The following is a 20,392-nucleotide window of genomic DNA, read 5'->3' as shown; positions in this document are numbered from 1 at the left end:
TTATCGTTATTATCTATAAATGTTTAAATAGGTTTACCTACGTCCTACATGAATATATATTAAAAAGGAAATGGATTAGATGTAACTGCTATACAATATTTTTATACAGATTATTTTTTATATATAATAATAATAATAATAATAATAATGTTTTTAATTATAATATTCTTAAAAATATTAGATGTTCTGCAGAAAATGTATTTTCTAGTCATCAATTCAATTTGTTGACAATTTTATGTAAAGAATACTTAAAAGTTTGTTTGCATTATGTGGCTAAGACAAGGTTAGGTTATTTAATACTTAGAATTGAAATAGTTTTTCTATATTCATTATAAATAATAACTGGTTGAATATCGTTAACAACTCTAAAAAAAAAATCAGAGCTGTCATATATTTTTCGGCATCCAAATTTTTTAATTTTTAACCTATTAAAAAGTTTTTCTTAGATTCCTTTTTTCATTTTTGGTTGATAGGTAGATACTTAATAACTAATTAAGTATGATATGGCCTTAAATCTATAAAGTTATTATTAAATACATCAATAATTACTTAAGCAGTATATCAAATATAATTATGATATTTCTGTTCACATAAAATATGCAAAATACAATAGGTAGCTTTATGTAGTAAAAATGTATCGTATAATTAAATGTATATTTCATATATTTTTTGATATATAAATTACATGTTGTGTATTTGTGTGATCATTTTACAACTAAAATTATCCGATTACATTTTATATATAAAAATAAATAAATAACATAATAATATAAAAATATAAGTGTAGGTACCGGTCAAAAAGATACACATCTTCAATCGTAATACCTACTTAAAAAATATAAAAATAAAATAGATAACGTGAAGGTAACATAATATAGATAGGTACTTGTGGTTTAGCCAGCTGGTAACTTTGGTCACCGCTACATGTCTCATTTATGTATTTTACGATGTATACAAAATATAATATACCTATATAATTTATGACAGTTAAAAAATGCCAAAATTGAATAACATTTTAATCAGGTATTGCAGGTCTAGTATATTATTGTTAAACCGACTTATTAACTATTATAAATTTGGTGATTCAGGAACTGGAACCTTTTTTTATATAATTTGATTTGTACATCTGCTCCGATTTCGCGGATGGGTTTTTCACGCTCGTGCAAGACGTCATACTAAAAGTTCGGATTACTTTTACTCGTAGGGATTGGATAGGGTCCAATAACGACTGCGCCGATTTGAAGGTTCTGCAGGTTAAATGCAGTTTCCGCGTACAATCCGTATTGGATTCGTGTTATATATAGATGATATATTATTATGTATATACAGCAAGGATCCGGCCCATTATACGGTTCAGTTCCGGTTCCCGCGGATCGAAACGCGCGACGGGCATCGAACGATAGGTAATACTTATAATATTATATTATATAGCGATGAGTTGGCAAAGCGATGATAAAGGCGGGTAAGGGTATACATATTATTATAACGATAAGATCCGTCATCTGCTCAAATTATGATAGACACCGTCGGTCGAGTCCACGGATAGTACTGATGCCGCGAACCGTCGCCGTTTCCCGACGGCAATTTCAGCTGTTGGTCGTAGTGCGGAGTCGACTGGATCCTCTGTTGTACGGGATAAGGCGGCGGCGGTATCTGTTTGGGCAGTTCGCTAGACGTCACCGAAAGTTCGGCCAGACTCCAATGGCGGGTCGTCGACGCCGCGGTCGGCGTCCCGGATAGACATTGACACACGACAAGTAGCGTCAACCAAAAGTACACGGACGTGCGCAGTCCACCGCGGTCCGGACGAGGAGTAACCGACGACAAAGCCACCGACGACAAAGCCACCGTCGACGTCATAACGACATTCTGAAAAAAAAATAAAAAAACGATAACGATATGGTTTTATTAAACGAACAATTAGACGGTTGTCACGCCTTTAATAACGCCTGTCTATATAACATGTATCAATTACGCGTATATTTAAAAAAAAAAATAATAATACCCCTAAACCTTTTAGTGCTATAGGCGTGATGATGCGTACGTATCGCTATATAGCGATAATTATTATTCATCGCAGATTATACGATATTTTTTTAACGAAAAATACTTACACATAGCGTATAACACTATTTAGATTATTATTCTATAAGCCTCGATTCGTACATAATTTAAAATGTTTATACAGCGTATATAGCCCGTATAGATATCCTTTATACCGCATATAATATATTATATTTAGGTAGTCGAACAATGTGTTATTTTTTTAAGGTTTCAATTGGTATAGAGTGGCCCAATGGCCCATATATAAGAATTAAAAAAAGCCACCTATCGATTAAAGGCCCATTGGGCATTGAGTAAACAACTTCACCATCCTGCCAGTTTTTGAAATACCTTAAAGTATATAGGTAGGTGCTTACTATATTTAAATTCGTTTGATATGATTTTTAAACTATTTAATATAATACAAAAAAAAAAAACTATACTTATCTATATAGTTAACTCCACAATCTCAAGAAATGCTAATTATTTTCTTTTAAATATTTTTAATTTGAAGCCACCAGCTATGAGATAAAATTGTTGACTAAGATACGGACTATATTATCTTAGTCCGTGGTAAAAATCATATTTCATATTAATCATGAATAAGTGTCAGGGCTTTGGGTAGATACAATGTTGTATTTAATATACCTATTTTTAACGGTCTATTTATAATTTTAGTAATTTTTTATTTTACATAATTCTGTGTGGTTTTTTACTTACCATACCACATCGAAGTATTAAGAATAAGTCATCCAAAACCATATAAAACTTAGTAAAATTATAATTGGATCATTAAATAATACAATAAACATAACATGCATACATTTAAACTTTATTTTATTCTCAATATAATAAGTCCATTTTTAGAAAAAAAAAACCTTTTAAGTCAAAATTGTTAAAAAATAATTTAGTTCAAATTCAAACTAAAAAAAGAAGAGTGCAATTAAAAAATATATATATTTATAGATGCTAATGCATCGAAAAAATTAAAAATTTTTGAAAAACAAATGAAATGTTTAGTCCTTTATTATTACCTATGTTTTGAAAAAGCCCGAATAACATTCAGGGTCATTCATTCGAAATATTTCATGTTACCTTTATTGTTGAACACACTGTAGCATGTATAATTATGTTATTATGTTGAACCAGCTGAATAAGTACATTTGAAATATCAAAAATCGTTAGTCATTACTCATTAATTTCTTGTATAAAATATCAACTTCTAGGTGTATCTCACTTTTTTGTATTATCAATTAGGTATACTATAAAGTGTGAAATTGATGACCGACGACCGTGCGACATTCAATTATGTATAGGTACCCAAACATTAAATTTGAAAACTTGACTTTGATGTTAGAATTAGAAATGAATGGAAAAATATTAACGGATAAAAGACTCATAATGGAATTATTTTATTACTATATTTTTCATACCTACTTTTTTAGTATAGATTTTTCGATCCAAGATTCTACTAATAACCTAATTTGTTTATTAATGTGCTTATTGGCTATAACGTGTCATAAATATTCCTCAACATATAGCAAAGCGTATACTACCAAGTACCAATAGATTGGTACTAAGAAAAAATTATAAGTTATCTATAGCCGTTGGGCCGACTGTATTACAGTGCACTTTAGACATCTACCTTTTTTACCAGTTAATAATATTTAATACTTAACAATTAATGATTTGTGATAATTTTTTTATTTTCCCCAAAGATATCTGCATTCTACACATATTATACGTATGCACTACACAGTTGGTTCTATAGATGCTTTAAAACTGTAAAAATATAATAGTATTCTCTTTTTAATAAATAATTTTAATAAATTAAGTTAATTCAATTTTTTAAATGTTAATTAGATATTGTGAAATTAAATTTGATATTAGTCGTTTAATTGTTAAATTGTTAAATAATAAAAAATTTTAAATTTTATTGCACGAATATTAGTACCTACTTTTAATTTTGTGCCTACTATTACTTAATAATTACGAACAGTTCATACTTCATATCGATTAAAAGTAGTTTATTAAAAAAAAAAATATATTCTTAGTTTGAATCTAAAAATCAAAAGAACAAAAGAAAAAAAAATTGGTCAGTAAAATAATTAGATATTTTAATGCGAATAAAAAATGCAATAACAATTCTTTATTGTTACTTAAATTGTGTTTTTGTTAATATGAAAAGAAAGTTTTTGGAACCCAATTTGATTAGTCACATAAAAGACTAAGTATATAATATACAGTTTATATATAAATAGAGTGCTCTTCTAGGTATATATATATATATAAACGAGAGGTACCTACCTATATTATAAAATAATGTCGGAGTGAGAAAATAAAATAAAAGCATCGTCACTTTCGTTTTAATTTGGTCCTCACACGTACAATTGGTGAAAACGAATCGATAATTTGGTGTAAACTGAACGAAAGACGTCCGAATTTCCCTTTCATGAGTCGAATGCTAAATATAGTTGACAATATAATATAAAATAGGAACGATTCAACGATGACTGTATCACACACATTCATCATATTATTATTATATATTTATAGCAGTCACCTACACACATACGTAATACTGTTTTCATATAAATATTATATTATATAGACAGGTATAAACAATACATATAATATATATGTATGTTGTATTTGTAAGCAGCTTAGTCGCGCGTATTGTTCTGCAATGTCCACGTACATTGTACATATAGAGACAAGATTTCGATTTTGAACGATTTTATCTATATACGAATTTATGAATACACGTGTCTATGTGTGTGTACGCGCGCTTGAATGTTTACGCACACGTCTATGTATTTCTACCTGAGTAGAATTTAAATAGCAAAAGTGTCTGTGCGTATTGAAAAGGTTAGAGAAATTAAAATCGAAATAAGTTTCACAAAAATTTACTGTTATTATACTGTTCCTATTTGCTTTGATGGAGCTGACCCGCAGTCGCGGATAGTTTAAACTGTAATTAGTTTAAAAGAATTTAAAATTTCACAATCGATTTTCTGCGATTTACTAATGTACCACAACGAATTTTCGGCGACAATTTCATATAGAAAATTATCCCGGTGAACGGATCAAATGACTTGTAGCGGTTCAACGGTCCAGAACCGCCGAGTCCGAGCGCAAACTATTTGTATCTATAATAGATGCCTGCCTAACTATATAATAATATTTTAAGGAGCTCTTCCGCCCGACAACATTGAGACATCGCAGGAAATAGAATCTACCGACGCTGCAGGTGTCGTCGAATGATTGAAATGTTTTTCATTGAAATAGAACCACTCGATATAATATTGTAAATTATTTATTATGATTCCTTTTATACTATAAAGTCAAGACTCGCTGCAAGAACAACGAACATAATATTAAATTATTCAAAAGTGCAGTTTTTCTCTCTCTTTTTTAAATTATATATTACCATTTACTAATAACAATAAAAGAATTAAGAAACGATGTGCAGAACCAAAAAAAAAAAAAAAATAAAAATAAACGTGTTTTAATTTGTATACCACGCTTTGATTGAATAATTGCATGAATATTATATTTTAATAAATTTACGTATTTCTTATGTGTAGTAAACCTATTCACTCTTGACTTTGAAATATTATACGCAGTACAATAAAATTATACTACAATATATTATGTGAATAATTGGCTATTATATTTTAATTATACACTCACTGCATCATATGTATATTACTCATAACTCATAAATCATAATAGAAACACCTAAAATATTTATATATTTATATTTATAAAGCTGCAGTATAATAAATTATTTTGATAAATTTAAAGGCATATTATATGACTTATAACGCTTATGTGTCTAACTAAGTTTAAGATTACGTCTTATTTTCTCCGTAAAGGTTATAGATATAGTCGAATATACATAATAATGATTCATCTAAATTATTATTTTTATTAATTATTTAATATACCTAATATTTTTTGACTCATTGTTAGTATATTATATAATAAGTTAAATAAGTTAATCACTGTTATAATGTTATTCTTGTAAGTTAAATATAGTAATTGTATTTTATATTATTTGGTTCTAAATATTTTTCGTGTTCTTTTTAAGTGTCTCTTTTAAGACGACATAAAATTACATATTTTATTGTATCTTTTTAAATCATAAACATCCTATACAACTTGTTCAGGGGAATCCATTATCTTCTTGAATAAATATAATTAAACAATTTGATGAATTAAGTTAAATTCAATATAGTTATTAATAAGGCTACACATTTCTCCACATAATCCAAACCCCGATAATAACTACGAAAATCTTATTTTTTTTTACTATGATATCTACTTTACATCTGAATAATTTTTTATAATGTGCTTCTGTAATCGCGTACCTACTTTTTACATTTTAAAATTATTTTTCACCTAATATTGCTTAAATATCAATAGTCAATAATCTATTTTCTTTGATTCGCTCAGAATCTATTATTATAATATTTAAACATAATAATATATATATAATATATTATATACTAATATATAATCATGATAACTATGGTAATTTGTATATTAACGAAATAGTGGGCGTATTTTTTATTTGTCCATAAAATATAATATGATGAATTTCATGATAGTATCATTATATATGATAAATGTTCAAGTTTAAATGTAATTAAAATCTTCGAGTAATGAGTATCGGATGCTTTTGAATCTATATTATACATCTATATTCATAGGCGTAGTTCGTCTGGGGCCATTGAGGCCCTGCAAGATATGTTTAAGTTGGGAAGGAGGTCATAAGACCTTTATTATAACATTAAAAAACATTGAATATTTTTTTTTTTGCTTAAATTGTATTTTTGTTGAAAATTATTTCATATAAAATACAAAAAAAAACATTGTAGAGCATCAGATTCTTTCTAACATCACTATTTAATAATTTAATTTCTGTGAAAGCCCCACCTTAGGCCCTAGGGCCACTGCAAGTTTCATACTACGCCACTGATTATACTGTATCTATATCAAAAACGTAGACCGTCTATGATTAACTACATATATTTATATGAACGGGATAAAATTAAATATATAGTATTATTGCATTATACATTTATTATAATAAATACTCGTACATTCAATATAATAACGAATACCGCTATTCGAGTCAAAAATATTATTTCATCACAAAATAACTATTTTTAAGATTTTAGTACATAAGTTCTGAAATTACATACTTTTTGTTAATTTTATTAAAAAAAATGCACTGGATAATTAAATGAATCTCTCTACAGTCTCAGATGGATGGTCGACAAAGGATAATATGAGTGGTCTAGTCCCCTAGGAATCATTTTTTTTTAGGAAATGACATTAATTAAGTTGGATTTTATTAAAACTTTTCTTATAAATCATATTCAACAAGTTACATATCAGTAAAAGGTATAATGTTTAAGTTTACGAATTTGTTTAGTATTTATACAATTATTATTAACCTTTACGATGATATTACAACAACACACCTACATACAATAACCAAATATGATATATAATATAAATATATTGTATACAAGTTTAGTGTATAATTATAAGTATGTAGTTTATTAAAAAAATTTAAATAATAATTATTCTTTATTTTTTTTTATTTCATACTTTTTGATTGCATAAACAACGAACGATAAGTGATTATTAATAATTTATTTTCAATAATATAGGAAGGTATATATAATAAAATACGCATTATTATTTTCTTTTATATGAAAATCCGAAATGTCATTGTGTATAGGTAAATAATTGAATCTAATCTAACCTATAATTTATAGGTATTCTACTATTTCGAAATTTGAACTTTATGATGAAAAGTCAAATGTTGTCTGGAGATACATATAGAGAAAGACATAAGACATATGTAGTGCGTTATTAAGTTAATGAAGATAGCGGTCGTCTACCTTGACCAACTAACTGATAAAACTACAATACGAACAAAACATTAATAATTTTTATATTACATCATAACATTAATATAAATGCAATGTATGATTTATCCGGAGAAAGTTATTATCTCGAATTGTAAAATTGAAAAATATCTATGAAATTATGATATATTTATTTTCACACGTCATTTTTGATCCTTGAACTTAAATCTTAAAGTGACTATAAAAGCTAATTAATAATAAAAAAAAACTCTTAAAGCGATATAATATGTGAGCATAAGAGTATGACCCTATAATAAGATATAGGTAAATACCTATTTAATTAAAACATCCATCACAAAACTACGTGATCTGTTTTTAATGGTTTTACTTTTTACAGTTATTACTTATTAGTGAATTGCATTTTTTCCCCAATATACCTACTATATAATCTATAATCTGAAACGAGTTTCATAACTAAATAATATAATTACTATAAGTATTTTGGAATCAGAAATTGCTTTGTTTAAATAATATTATGTAAATATCTATACATATTTAAATTTAGATAGACTTACGTAAATATTTTTTTACTGTTTTACAAAATTGTACTTTAAAACATTAAAGGTTTTAAAGACTATTAATGTATAGTTGGTACACGATAAAATAAAATCTGAGTATATGATATTACACACATCTCTAAATAAATTTTATTATGATAATGAAAGTGAAAAATGTATTAATAAAAAAATTAACTAAAAAAAACTCTTTTTTTTTTTTGTTATTTAAAAAGTTTTTAATATAGGTACCATAAAAGGTAAGCTAAAATATTACGAGTAAATGTACAATGCACCCAAGTCATTATTATGATAGTTCCTATATAATGGGCCTTGGTTTTTATTATAATATGTACATATAAACAAATTAACTACACATGTTATAAAAAAATTAATTTACTAGTTGTACAAATATTTGAACACGAAATGCTACCATTTCAAATACTTAGAGTTTTAGAAAGTTCTTTATTACCCAGTTTTAAAAAAAATCTTCATTATGTAGTTTTTATACTGTATGTGTATACAATTAAACAAATTATCATAGTTGTGTATAAATACAATTCGTTAATATTCAATGCTATAAACATATATTATATATTAATCATTGTATGAATTCTGTTCTTTTTAGGACTAGGTATCATACTTGTTTTTTGAAGTTAGAAAACTTTCTTTCTAATTACAATAAAAATTAATCCAAATTGTATAATAGGGTATGAAAAATATAAATATACATAGGACTGTAAATCGTAGATTTTCATTTAATATTTAAATGCCAAATTTTATTCTTTACTCAAAATATATAATATTCATTTAAAAATACTTGAAAAGTCAAATTAATTACTTATAAAGTCAATAAATTTCAATCAACAGGTTAACCTTTCATTAGAATAATGTATTGTCTATATTATAAATAGTATGAAATATAAATCACATAATAGGTACCTATATTTGTGGGCATACGCTAATTAAAACACGGAAAAAGGATAAATTAGGGTAGGACCTATAGAAGAATAGCTAGTAGGAAATTTAATAGAGGTAGATATTTATAATATAATTTAACTTACTTTTATTTAATGAAACTTATGGAGATACTTGCATAATATAATGTTTTAATTCTATATCAATTTACAAATATTTATACATAAGTAGGTGGTATAGATTGTTACAGAATGATTTTTATTGGTAAACACTAAATTTTTTTTAGATTTTTTTAAAATTTAAGTTACATATGATTATAAAATTTCATAATTATTTTATTTTATTTTACCTTTGTCTCTAAATCACTATGAGTTTAAATTTTTTAATTGACATTTTATGTTTTAAATAAATTAGTCACTTTGCAATTCGTAATGCATCAGTCTCAATCTAACTGAACTTAAAGTGCTATTTAATTATTATCTAATTAATAACTCAATAACAAGTTAAAGCAAATTTAAAAACCATGTGTAAATAGTTTAAATGTTTGGTCCTTGTTGTTTATACGCGTCATATTATAATAGACGTACTGATTATAGTATTTAGTTAAAGCATTGATTTTATAATAGATTAATATAAAATTTTAATAGATTATAAAATCAATGGTTAAAGCTAGATAAATGTAATGTATTTATGTGGATATACCTAGAGTAAAGTATTACAATTTAAATAATATTAATGATAGAATATTATGGTTATAGGTACATACCTGCAGATACTTCACAATATGATAAAACATTTAAATATTGACATCTAGTAACTATATCGTTATTATTACGTTCCACAGTATGTCTTATGGGAAACCAATAAATAGATCTTGATTCAAATTTAAAAATTACAGTGTGTTATAGATACAAGGTCTGTATTTTAATCTATATATAATCAGTATACAGTTTAAATTTAGAAATTAAATATTAAATGTATATTTTCTAATATTGTAGGTATCAATAATATGATATACTGTTATACCTATTTTCAAAAAAACACCGGACAGTTGCGCGAGGAAAACAAGTCTGTACGAGAACAGTGTTCAAAGCATGACTGATTTACGTTAACGTGGTCACGATGTAGTTTAGAGGCGGTGTTCCTTTTACTCTAGTTCGCGAACGCGGTGACTTCCCCCATATCTATATGCATTATTATTTTTAATACTTCACACACACACACGCGTGCAAGTAGTAGATCACGAGTTTGCAATAATAATTGTTCACGTTTTAGTCACTACCGCCAATGCCAGCTAGCTATAGTTATATATATATATATTACATCCTCACGTAACATTTTACGTTAGAATTTAATATAATATATATTATAATATTGTACAATAATAGCAATAAGCACGCTATGTATAGATACACGATATTACATTAAACATAGGTAAGCACCTGTATTAGTATTATTATCCGAAATTGACTTGCGGCGGATGTTTAATTCGAAAACGACGAATAAACGATATATTATTATGAATGTCGATACAAATACAATTAAGCACTGAGGATTGGTCGTAATTTATATTTTATGAAAACATTGTTGTAGTTATTTATTTTTTTAGTAGATTTAATTTAATTTGTTATATTTGTGACTAATAAAACATAGAGAGTACCTATGTATTATAAATATTACTGCAGTAATCAATACGAGTACCTATTTATAATATTTACATATTACATTTTATGTTTCGAAAATTTTTTATTTTTTTTTATTCCAATATTAGGTATGTTATTTAAAAAAATGAAATTAAAGTATTAAATTCAAATACTTACCAAACTTTTTGATAACTTTTACAAAAGTTTGAAAACAATTTTCCAATAAAATTAAATATTAAAATAATTTAAAACTATTTATCAACTTTTAACTAATAATAAAAATATATGCTTTTACATAATATTATATATTATATAATATGTACAATGTATATTGTACATGTTTATATATTGTATACCTACAATCTATACTTGCCATGAATAAACAGTTTGAGTTCCAATCGATATTATATTATGTACGGTTAATTCCTTGTGTTCGGACAACAAGGCTTACATTGACTATTTTGTACATTTCGTATACCTATTACCCAAAGGACCTACATATTCTCCTTAAGGTTTGTGTCACATAAGATCTTACAATCTTACTACTATATTTCACCAACAGCCATAATTATCGAATTCCTTATTCTTTAAGACCAGATGAATTCGAATTTCGAAACGTATTGAAAAAATCTTCATTTATTTTCAATTCTCAGTAGCATTTTTATTTCCATGCCTTTAGCAATGTATATATCTATCGTCATACCTACTGCATGATTATAACGGTAATGTGTATTTTATAATACAAGGTCTTTTTTCTATACTATACAATAATATTGTTAATTATGGGATATAATTTTGATGTTAATATAAACAAACAAAAAATATTTTATGCTTAAGTATTCTATACATTGTTTTATGATTTGAAAATAGCAAAAATATTGTTAGGTAAATTTTGGTTTTTTTTTAATAAAAAGAATTTTGTACAAATATAAGTGTATAATTTAGTTTGTTTTTTTTTTTAAACAAACAAATCTCATATAAATAATTTACTGTTATTTTTAGCTTTTAAATATTAATTATTAATTTTATGACAATGGACTATATAATATACTATAGGTAGTGTATTTAGGACAAAATGTGAATTGTAAATGCGGATATTTGATTTTTTTGTTACCAAAATGAGTAAAATTGTACAGGAATTTCATTGTATTTTGAAGGTTATAGTTAAAACATATTATTACATATTATATTCTGTTGCCTACTGTGCAGAACTGAAAAAGGTAAGTACATATTATAGTAATATAGTAAACATTTTAAATCATAGATTAAATACATTTTGTATATTTAAAATCAATGATTTAAATATAAATATTATAAACAAAAATAATTCTGAAACAATAATTATTGTCATTGGTTCATACATTTTTAGGTAAATTTAATTACAAACACAATAATTAAGTAGTTACTTGTATTATGAATATGAAAAACTAGACAGGATACAAATACCGACTGTAATGATTAATGGGTACATATAGTGGCCAGGGGAAGCTTGCTCGTCTTGCTTCGCTAGATGCAGGATAATAATGACTGATGAATTATTATACCTATTTATTATTATTATTATTATTATTATTTAGTAATTTAGTATTCAATATTTTTAATTTGAATACGATATAATAAATATAATAAATCATCGCATTCAAAAATGGTTCTGAGCGAAGCTCGAATTTAAGTATTGTAATATAGTAAATTAGTAACACAGATAATATTGTTAAAGTATTTACATTTTTTAAAACTATTGTTGAATATTAGTGAATAATGAGTTTTTTTTTAAATTTATAAATAATAAATATATTGAATACTTATAATACTAAAGTATTGTTTAAAACCATGAATTTAAAAAATGTATATTGATTATTTTTTTTTTAATATATATTTAATTCAAAATAATTGTGTATTTCTTAAAAAACTAAGATTAGGTAATAGATATGTTTTCCATCATATAATCCATATTACATACTTATTTAAGATATTATATAAATTAATTTTTATTTAATACCTATATACTATTTTTTTTCAATTTCACAAGAAAATAACGAACTATATAATTAGTTATTTCTATTATTACCTTACTTATACTTATATTATGTTATAAACCGCATGCCTCTCGTAATTATTTCTTTAAACATAAGGTAAATTAAAAAATGTATGAAAAAAATAACTATCTGAATTACTAGGTATATTATAATTATGTAAAAAAAAACATTTTCAATTTATAAATAAAGATAAGTTTAAAATTTTGAAAACTATCGCATTTCTAAAATTTAAATTGTAATTTAGTAAATAGCTTGTATTTATTTTAGAAGAACTTGTAATATTTAAATGTGTCAATACCGGATATAAAAATAAAATCTTAACTTTAAGATTACTTTAATCATTTTGTTTAAAAATGATTGAAAATGTTTAAATAAATAATATTATTTCAACTCAAACATTTGACTCACAAAATCTCTATATATGGTAAAGGGGTAATATAACTATGGTTATAAGTTATAAGTTATAAGTTTATAACTCACGAGATTGATCTACACATGTACTTAATAGATATATTATATGACTAAATATGGGTCCCTAACATAAAAAATTATCAATATATATATTTTTATATTTACACATATGACAAAGTATCAAGTTTAGAATGACATTAGAATGCGAAGGTACATTTATAATTTATTATGCAATGTACCTAATCAACTTATTACAGTCTTACATAAAATATCGGTCAATCAAAAAGTTTACAAATGTAAATTAAAATTAAAACTAAAATAAAGCAATGTATAGATAAACTGATAAGTATATACGTATGATGATATTTAAGTATCTAAAATTTAAATATTGTATCCTTGAGTTTAAATATTTGTGTGGTCTCCGTGTACATTAAATGTTATGCGGGTGCGGTTTGTTTTGTAAATATTATACATTTAAATTAAATTTGAAGGAACTGTTTATAAAATTGTAGGCGTTTATTACATCACAATCATTACTGTACGACGTGCTTGCACAGTTGCACGTATTTTATACCTATACATTTTTTTGGTACACACATAATATAATAAACCTATATTTAAATATTTAATGCTACTATTATTTTAAAATATTTCATAAGATTTAAAAAATGCTATTAATTTCTTACAGATATACCTATCTAGATTGTTTACAGTCGGTCCTAACTCAACTGTACTTATATATTATTATATTGTATGATCGGGATTCGGGATGACTAGGTAACGAATGTAGGTTACACTGCTATATTATGGGATTATTATTAGTGTTTAAAATGCACGATAATAATATATACCTACACGAAATCTTATCAGTATATCAATCATCTGTCATCTTTTAAACATGCGAATTATAATCATCATATTATTAAATTTTAGTTTGTACAATTTAGAATATTACAGAAGATTTGGATAGATAAGTTTCTTAAAAAATCTCATTACAGAATAAAATAACGCTAATTCTATGTATATTTATTCTGTTTAACTTTTAAATTAAACTAAAATGAAGTAATTTATGAATCTAAAATACATGTTTATAATATTCATCTAACTTTTATGTATCCACATACTGTCTATATGCAGCCACAGGATTTAATGTCAAATGCATAGGTATATCCAATAACAAGTACCTATTCTAATCATCTTCTATCGTAAAGTATATACAGTTTCTTTGTCGCGATGAATTAACTAAATTGTTTTTATATTACAAACTCAAAATGCATACCTATATAATATATATTAATATATATATTATTATAGAGCTTCAATTACGAATTTTTATTATATATATTATATATATAGGACATAGGTATATATAATATTATTAAATACATGTTTACATATTATTATGAATTATGACTAACAATAAATTGTATTAAGAGTGTGTTAAGATATTTTGAAATCCCTTTCATTACAGGTTTTTTGGCATTGTTTAGCTTTACGAACGATATAATAATAATTATTATTGTACGTTTATAATATGATAGCAATCGATTGTTGTCCTTATAAAGAGTTATTATTGTCTTAATAACTTTGACTATCTATATGTGCGATAATAATAAAAAAAAATAGACTTTAACGTAAATGTACAATATTGTGTTTAATATTTTAATGTCAGGGTCTCATTGTCGGTAATACTAAGTAGTAAGTACTAACTGCATCACAGGTAGTACTCGTAGTAGCATGTATGTATTAACGTAATGTTAGGTTCAATTTAAATGCAGATCACGATGTTTTTACCCTATAATGATAGTTGCGAAAATGCGACGAAAACAAACAATGAACTGAAACTAGAGCAAACACAATTGGACGGACGGACAGATTGTGCGGGAGAGAGAGTGCATAAACGAAATAATAATTGGACTACGTTTTGTATACATTGTGTGAAACCAGTAATTTCCCCTTCTAACAACCATAGAAAACAACAGAGTTTAAAACGCATGATGATGGCTTATGCGAGTGTAGTACGGACATTTAAATGGCATTTACTTATAATTTCATGTTAAAAAGCGGTTTATAATAAATAATAAGAATTTAACAATACGCATAATATATCTATTGCTTATATTATAGGTACATATTTATATATAATATCGTAAATATACATAATTCGCGTTCGAGATGTATTATAATATTATACGCCACAAGCAAAATATAGCTGGTAACAATATATCGATGTAATATATGTTATATTATATATCTATACATTTGTTCAAGTATATTATGAAGACAATAATATACATATATTCAACTGCAGTGTAAGTCAATTCAGTTTTGTTTATGTATATATTATACATAAATATATATATATGTAACTGTATCTACTGTACAATTATATAACGTTAGGAAGATAAAACATTTTAGAGTTGTATACACTTATTATATTATATTATATTTTTATATGTACGGTACCTACTTACTATTATAATATGAACTACAGCCGACTGTCATAGAAAATGTTCATATACGTTCACTTTTATTTCGTCTGACACGCATTCTTGTTTCTTATAATATTATAGTTAGGTAGCATAGCCAAAAATCACGCTTTAATTCACTCGCGTCGCCAAGAATCGTGATCTGTAGATTGCATAATAATATAGGAAAATAAGCCGAGAAAAAATAAATTATACATTTTTTTATTTTTTTATTTACGATATATGAAACGTGAAAGAAGTTAATTTATTATATACGCATAATATATAGGACAAGTATTTTATACATTCAAAATACTTAATTTTAATATTATATCACGTGATGGTTTTAATTTCATTTTTATACTAGTCAAACATTACGCACTGGACATTACTGGAACTCATAAAACATACGTTTAGAAATCGCTGCTATACTTTGCGTTTTTCGTTTGTATCGGTCGCCACAGTGGATCTCGGGATAAGTCTCGCTGTTTCTCGGCCTCGTACTACTAATTCCTGGGACATGGTCGGATCTCCAGCTACCATTCTGGACCTAGAGTAAGATAATGATGGTACAGAATCTCGGTCTACGTAATCAGCCGGATAATAAGTAGTCCTCGGCGCAGAAATCATGTTTATCCTTGTTCTCCGAGGAATATCGTTCAGACTATTCCTGTACCTATAATTAGAGCCCCTAAAAAATTTTATGATTAGAATGTTATAATAAATTGTATGCAAAATGATCATTGAATTATTTTTAATACGAACTAACATAAGTAAATAACTAAATACATATAAATCATTAATTTCAATATTTATGTATTTATATATATAATATATAATTATTTAGGTTGTTTAATAACATTATTTTGTTTTTGTTATGTTTAATTTAAAACCTTAAGTGTGGGAAAAAGTATGTAGTTCAATATGGAAATGAATTGCTATATTGTAAGTATACAACACAGTATTGAAAAAGTAGGTAAAAATCATAAAATAATACATTGAAATGAAAAGGATTTATTCTCTTTACCTCTCTCCTACATTATGACTATGACAGATTTTTAATGATGTATTTTTTTTTTATTTAAATTTTTTTTCAATAGTAATACAATTATTTGCAAAATGATATGCCTCTCTTCGTCTATTGGAAAGTGGTCACAAATATACAATAGGTTATGTTTATACATTGACAAACCTTTTCTAGAAAAATATAAATCAAAAATATTGTTACTGAATTATCAGTAAAAAGTCAGTGAAAAATTCTTGTTCAAAATATTTATTATGAAGATGATATATTTTAAAATAAACGTGTAATTTCATTTTGGAAGTATAAAGTAAAATTCATAAACTTAAATGCGTAGAACTATTTAACATTTTCATACCTAATTAATTTTGTGATATATTTCCAGAATAATTTTTTCTATTTCAATTTACAGTCCATTTCTAATTTATATTAATGAGAAAGCTAATAACAGAAAAAAACATGATATTTAAATACCTTTTTTTCCAGCACTATTTTTTTAATTCTGATTTTTGAATTTAACTTAAATGTCCAAATTTGATAATTATAGATTTTACTTGAAATGAGAAAGGGATATGTATTATTATATTGCCATAAGCTAATAAAAAAAAGTTAATGATAATCATAATAATTGAATAATATCGATAATTATTAAATATTAATTTTAACATTATGTTTTTATTTTTACATTTTTTAAACTTTGAATAAAGCATGGTTAAACTAAAGGATTACTCCAGTCATTTTAAATACTTGGTGCTGTATTAATTGATTTGAAAGTAGAAAATAGTTTATTAAGCTAGAAGATATATATTTTTTTTTCAGTAATTTTCTTAAACAATATATAAGCAATATTCATATTTATAGTCTGTAGAGTTACCTAAATAGTTAATAGTAATACAACTATTAACATAATCTACACCCAATTAATAAATGCTTCGTTGAAAATTGACAACTTACATTGTCATAAATCAAATATAAGATAAAAGTAAAATAAGTTACCTGATTGTGTTGTCAACATAATCATAATTACGATCAACGTATTCCTGATTTAATAAAGGATCTGAGTCATATGCATTGTTCAAATTATTTACAATTCGGTTTCTTGGATAAGATCTCCTGTAACCATTCCGATTAATAATGGATGATCTAAGTCGTGAAGGTCCATAACTATCTGCTAAACCGTAATCTTGAAGAATTTGGCTGATTACTTCACCACCAGGATAGAATTCACTGTTAGCATCCATTTCCAGCCATACAGGATTTATGTAACGGTTTATCTGTCCATTAGAAGTTAGGACCATTGCACTCGTGACCATTGAAGTTATAACAAACTAAAACATCGTTTATTTATTAATATCATATTGGTTCAATTTGAGTGGTCGATGCGAACAACAAAATATAAAATTTATATATTCTACACTGAGATATTTTACCATATGAAACATTGGTGATGAGTCCGTCATAATTTTCTATAGAGCAAGCTAATTCTTTGAATAAAACTGTATGAATGTCCATAATTGTATCGTATAACTGCTCTATATATAATATGAAATAAAAAATCTATTATCGTGATCATTTACCTGTGACAAAACGTGATGTAGTATAAGATTAGTCTAGAATCTAGATATATGATCATCGATCACTGATTTGTAAGGTCGTGTTGTGGTTTTATATGTATATATGACAACAACAACGACAAAAACCGTTTGAAAATTGGCCTATATAAATTATTTAATTTAAATATTATCATTAATGTGTTTTGTTAGTAATTTACTTTTTAAAAATACTTCAAGCCACCACATAACCTTCGGTCAAAGGACATCGTTTATATTAATTATTGACCATCGAATATCAAACAATGAAAACTAACCAATATTGAAAAAAAACTTGATAATAATATCATTTATATTTAACAAAACAATTTTTTATTATAATTGAAATTAAATTTCACTTCTTTTGTGAATACTTTGAAGTTTGACATTTATGTTCTTTATACGTTTTTCTTTGATCAAGACATGATTTATTCATTTCATTTCGAAGTTGGTTTATAGCTAATGATTTTATTTCAATATATAATTTAATAATTTAATATACGATATAAATGCTTTTCAAAATGGTTAAATTGTACCTAAATTAAAATGTTATATGTAGTATAGATACCTAACAATGCAATTTTTTTTCATTTTATGTACAATATTATGTAAATATAAGTAACATAATATTATACTAAATCATCTGTAACTATATTAGTAGTTATAAATAATACTAATGAATACAAATGTATAATAAAATATTGTAAATATTATGATATTATACACGTGACAAAATTTTAATTATTAATTGCTACAACTATTCACAAAACGTTATTAAGTTTCCTTGAATTTTTCGAAATGTTTTAAATAGTAGTGTAACTTAAAATTAAACTTAAAGAAACACAAATATAAACTCTTTAGGTATATAAAATATTAAGTCGTAATTTTTTGTTGTCTCCAACAAAATAAATGTTATACATGATTTAATACAAATAATTTTAATATGGATAGTTTTTTGAGTTGTACAGAATTTGGTGAAAAAAATACCAATAATATATATTAAGCTATGAAGAAAAAACAAAATACCTTATGCTATTAGAGCGTTTATAATGTTCACATTGTATTCATTGTAGCCCTGAAACGACGGAACTAACTATACTTATATGTACCTGTATACAATCAATAAATAGACCACAAAAGTTATTAATTATTTTACGGTCTAAAGTATTTTAAATTCTAAACGGAGCGAAGAAGCTATTGATTTTCCGGTAATGTGTTTTTTTTTTTTTGTATAGGTACAATATTAACAATATTACCAACTAATGTTTTTTTCTATTTTGTGTTTGATTGAATATGTATTATGTATATCGGATTTAAAACTCGTTAAATTTCAGTACAAGACAAATGTAACTGTGGATATACAGCTATACATAATATAATCGTGAAATTCTTGAGTAATTATTTATCATGTACACTTAAAGTTATAAAATATTATTAGGTACTTATACTACATTTATAAATAACCCCCCCCCCCATCCTGAACTATTTATTGAATAAAATGATGTATTCATACAATATATAATGAACCATATTCTTAGCTAAAGTATTTCAATATAATATACACAGGATAGTTACCTATATATTTTATCGCATATGATGCGATGACTCGGTGTACCTGTAAGACTTTATACAGTTATATGCATAGTAGGTATATTATTTATTACTACATTCCACCGAAGTTTTTGATGAGATTTGACAGTGACGTTGAATAAAGAGGCGTAGAACGTGTAACGAAGAGTTTAGGTACCTTTTTTTCAGAAATACCTACTTTATAGTTGTAATTTCTTTAAAACTTGAAGAACAACACTACTTTTTTCCGCTTAT

At 25.4% G+C, this 20,392-nt stretch overlaps 2 protein-coding genes across 2 annotated transcripts; both read right to left on the bottom strand.

Moving 5' to 3' along the window:
- Positions 1 to 644: 644 nt before the first annotated feature.
- On the bottom strand, positions 645 to 10,510 carry LOC114121871 (uncharacterized). The gene is made up of 2 exons (XM_050204731.1): positions 10,167 to 10,510; positions 645 to 1,869 (listed from the first exon to the last, which is right to left on the bottom strand). Exons 1-2 carry the CDS (start codon positions 10,194 to 10,196, stop codon positions 1,507 to 1,509), a joined length of 393 nt encoding a protein of 130 aa, XP_050060688.1. The 5' UTR covers positions 10,197 to 10,510; the 3' UTR covers positions 645 to 1,506.
- A 5,654-nt stretch (positions 10,511 to 16,164) lies between these two features.
- Positions 16,165 to 18,556, bottom strand: LOC114122645 (uncharacterized). Its single transcript, XM_050204407.1, has 3 exons — positions 18,410 to 18,556; positions 17,976 to 18,307; positions 16,165 to 16,649 (listed from the first exon to the last, which is right to left on the bottom strand). Exons 1-3 carry the CDS (start codon positions 18,437 to 18,439, stop codon positions 16,385 to 16,387), a joined length of 627 nt encoding a protein of 208 aa, XP_050060364.1. The 5' UTR covers positions 18,440 to 18,556; the 3' UTR covers positions 16,165 to 16,384.
- Positions 18,557 to 20,392: the final 1,836 nt, after the last annotated feature.

This window comes from Aphis gossypii, chromosome 3 (assembly GCF_020184175.1).
Source record: "Aphis gossypii isolate Hap1 chromosome 3, ASM2018417v2, whole genome shotgun sequence".
NCBI lineage: Eukaryota > Metazoa > Arthropoda > Insecta > Hemiptera > Aphididae > Aphis > Aphis gossypii.
The sequence above is the reverse complement of the archived record's forward strand: the minus strand, read 5'-3'. Positions and strand labels throughout refer to the sequence as shown.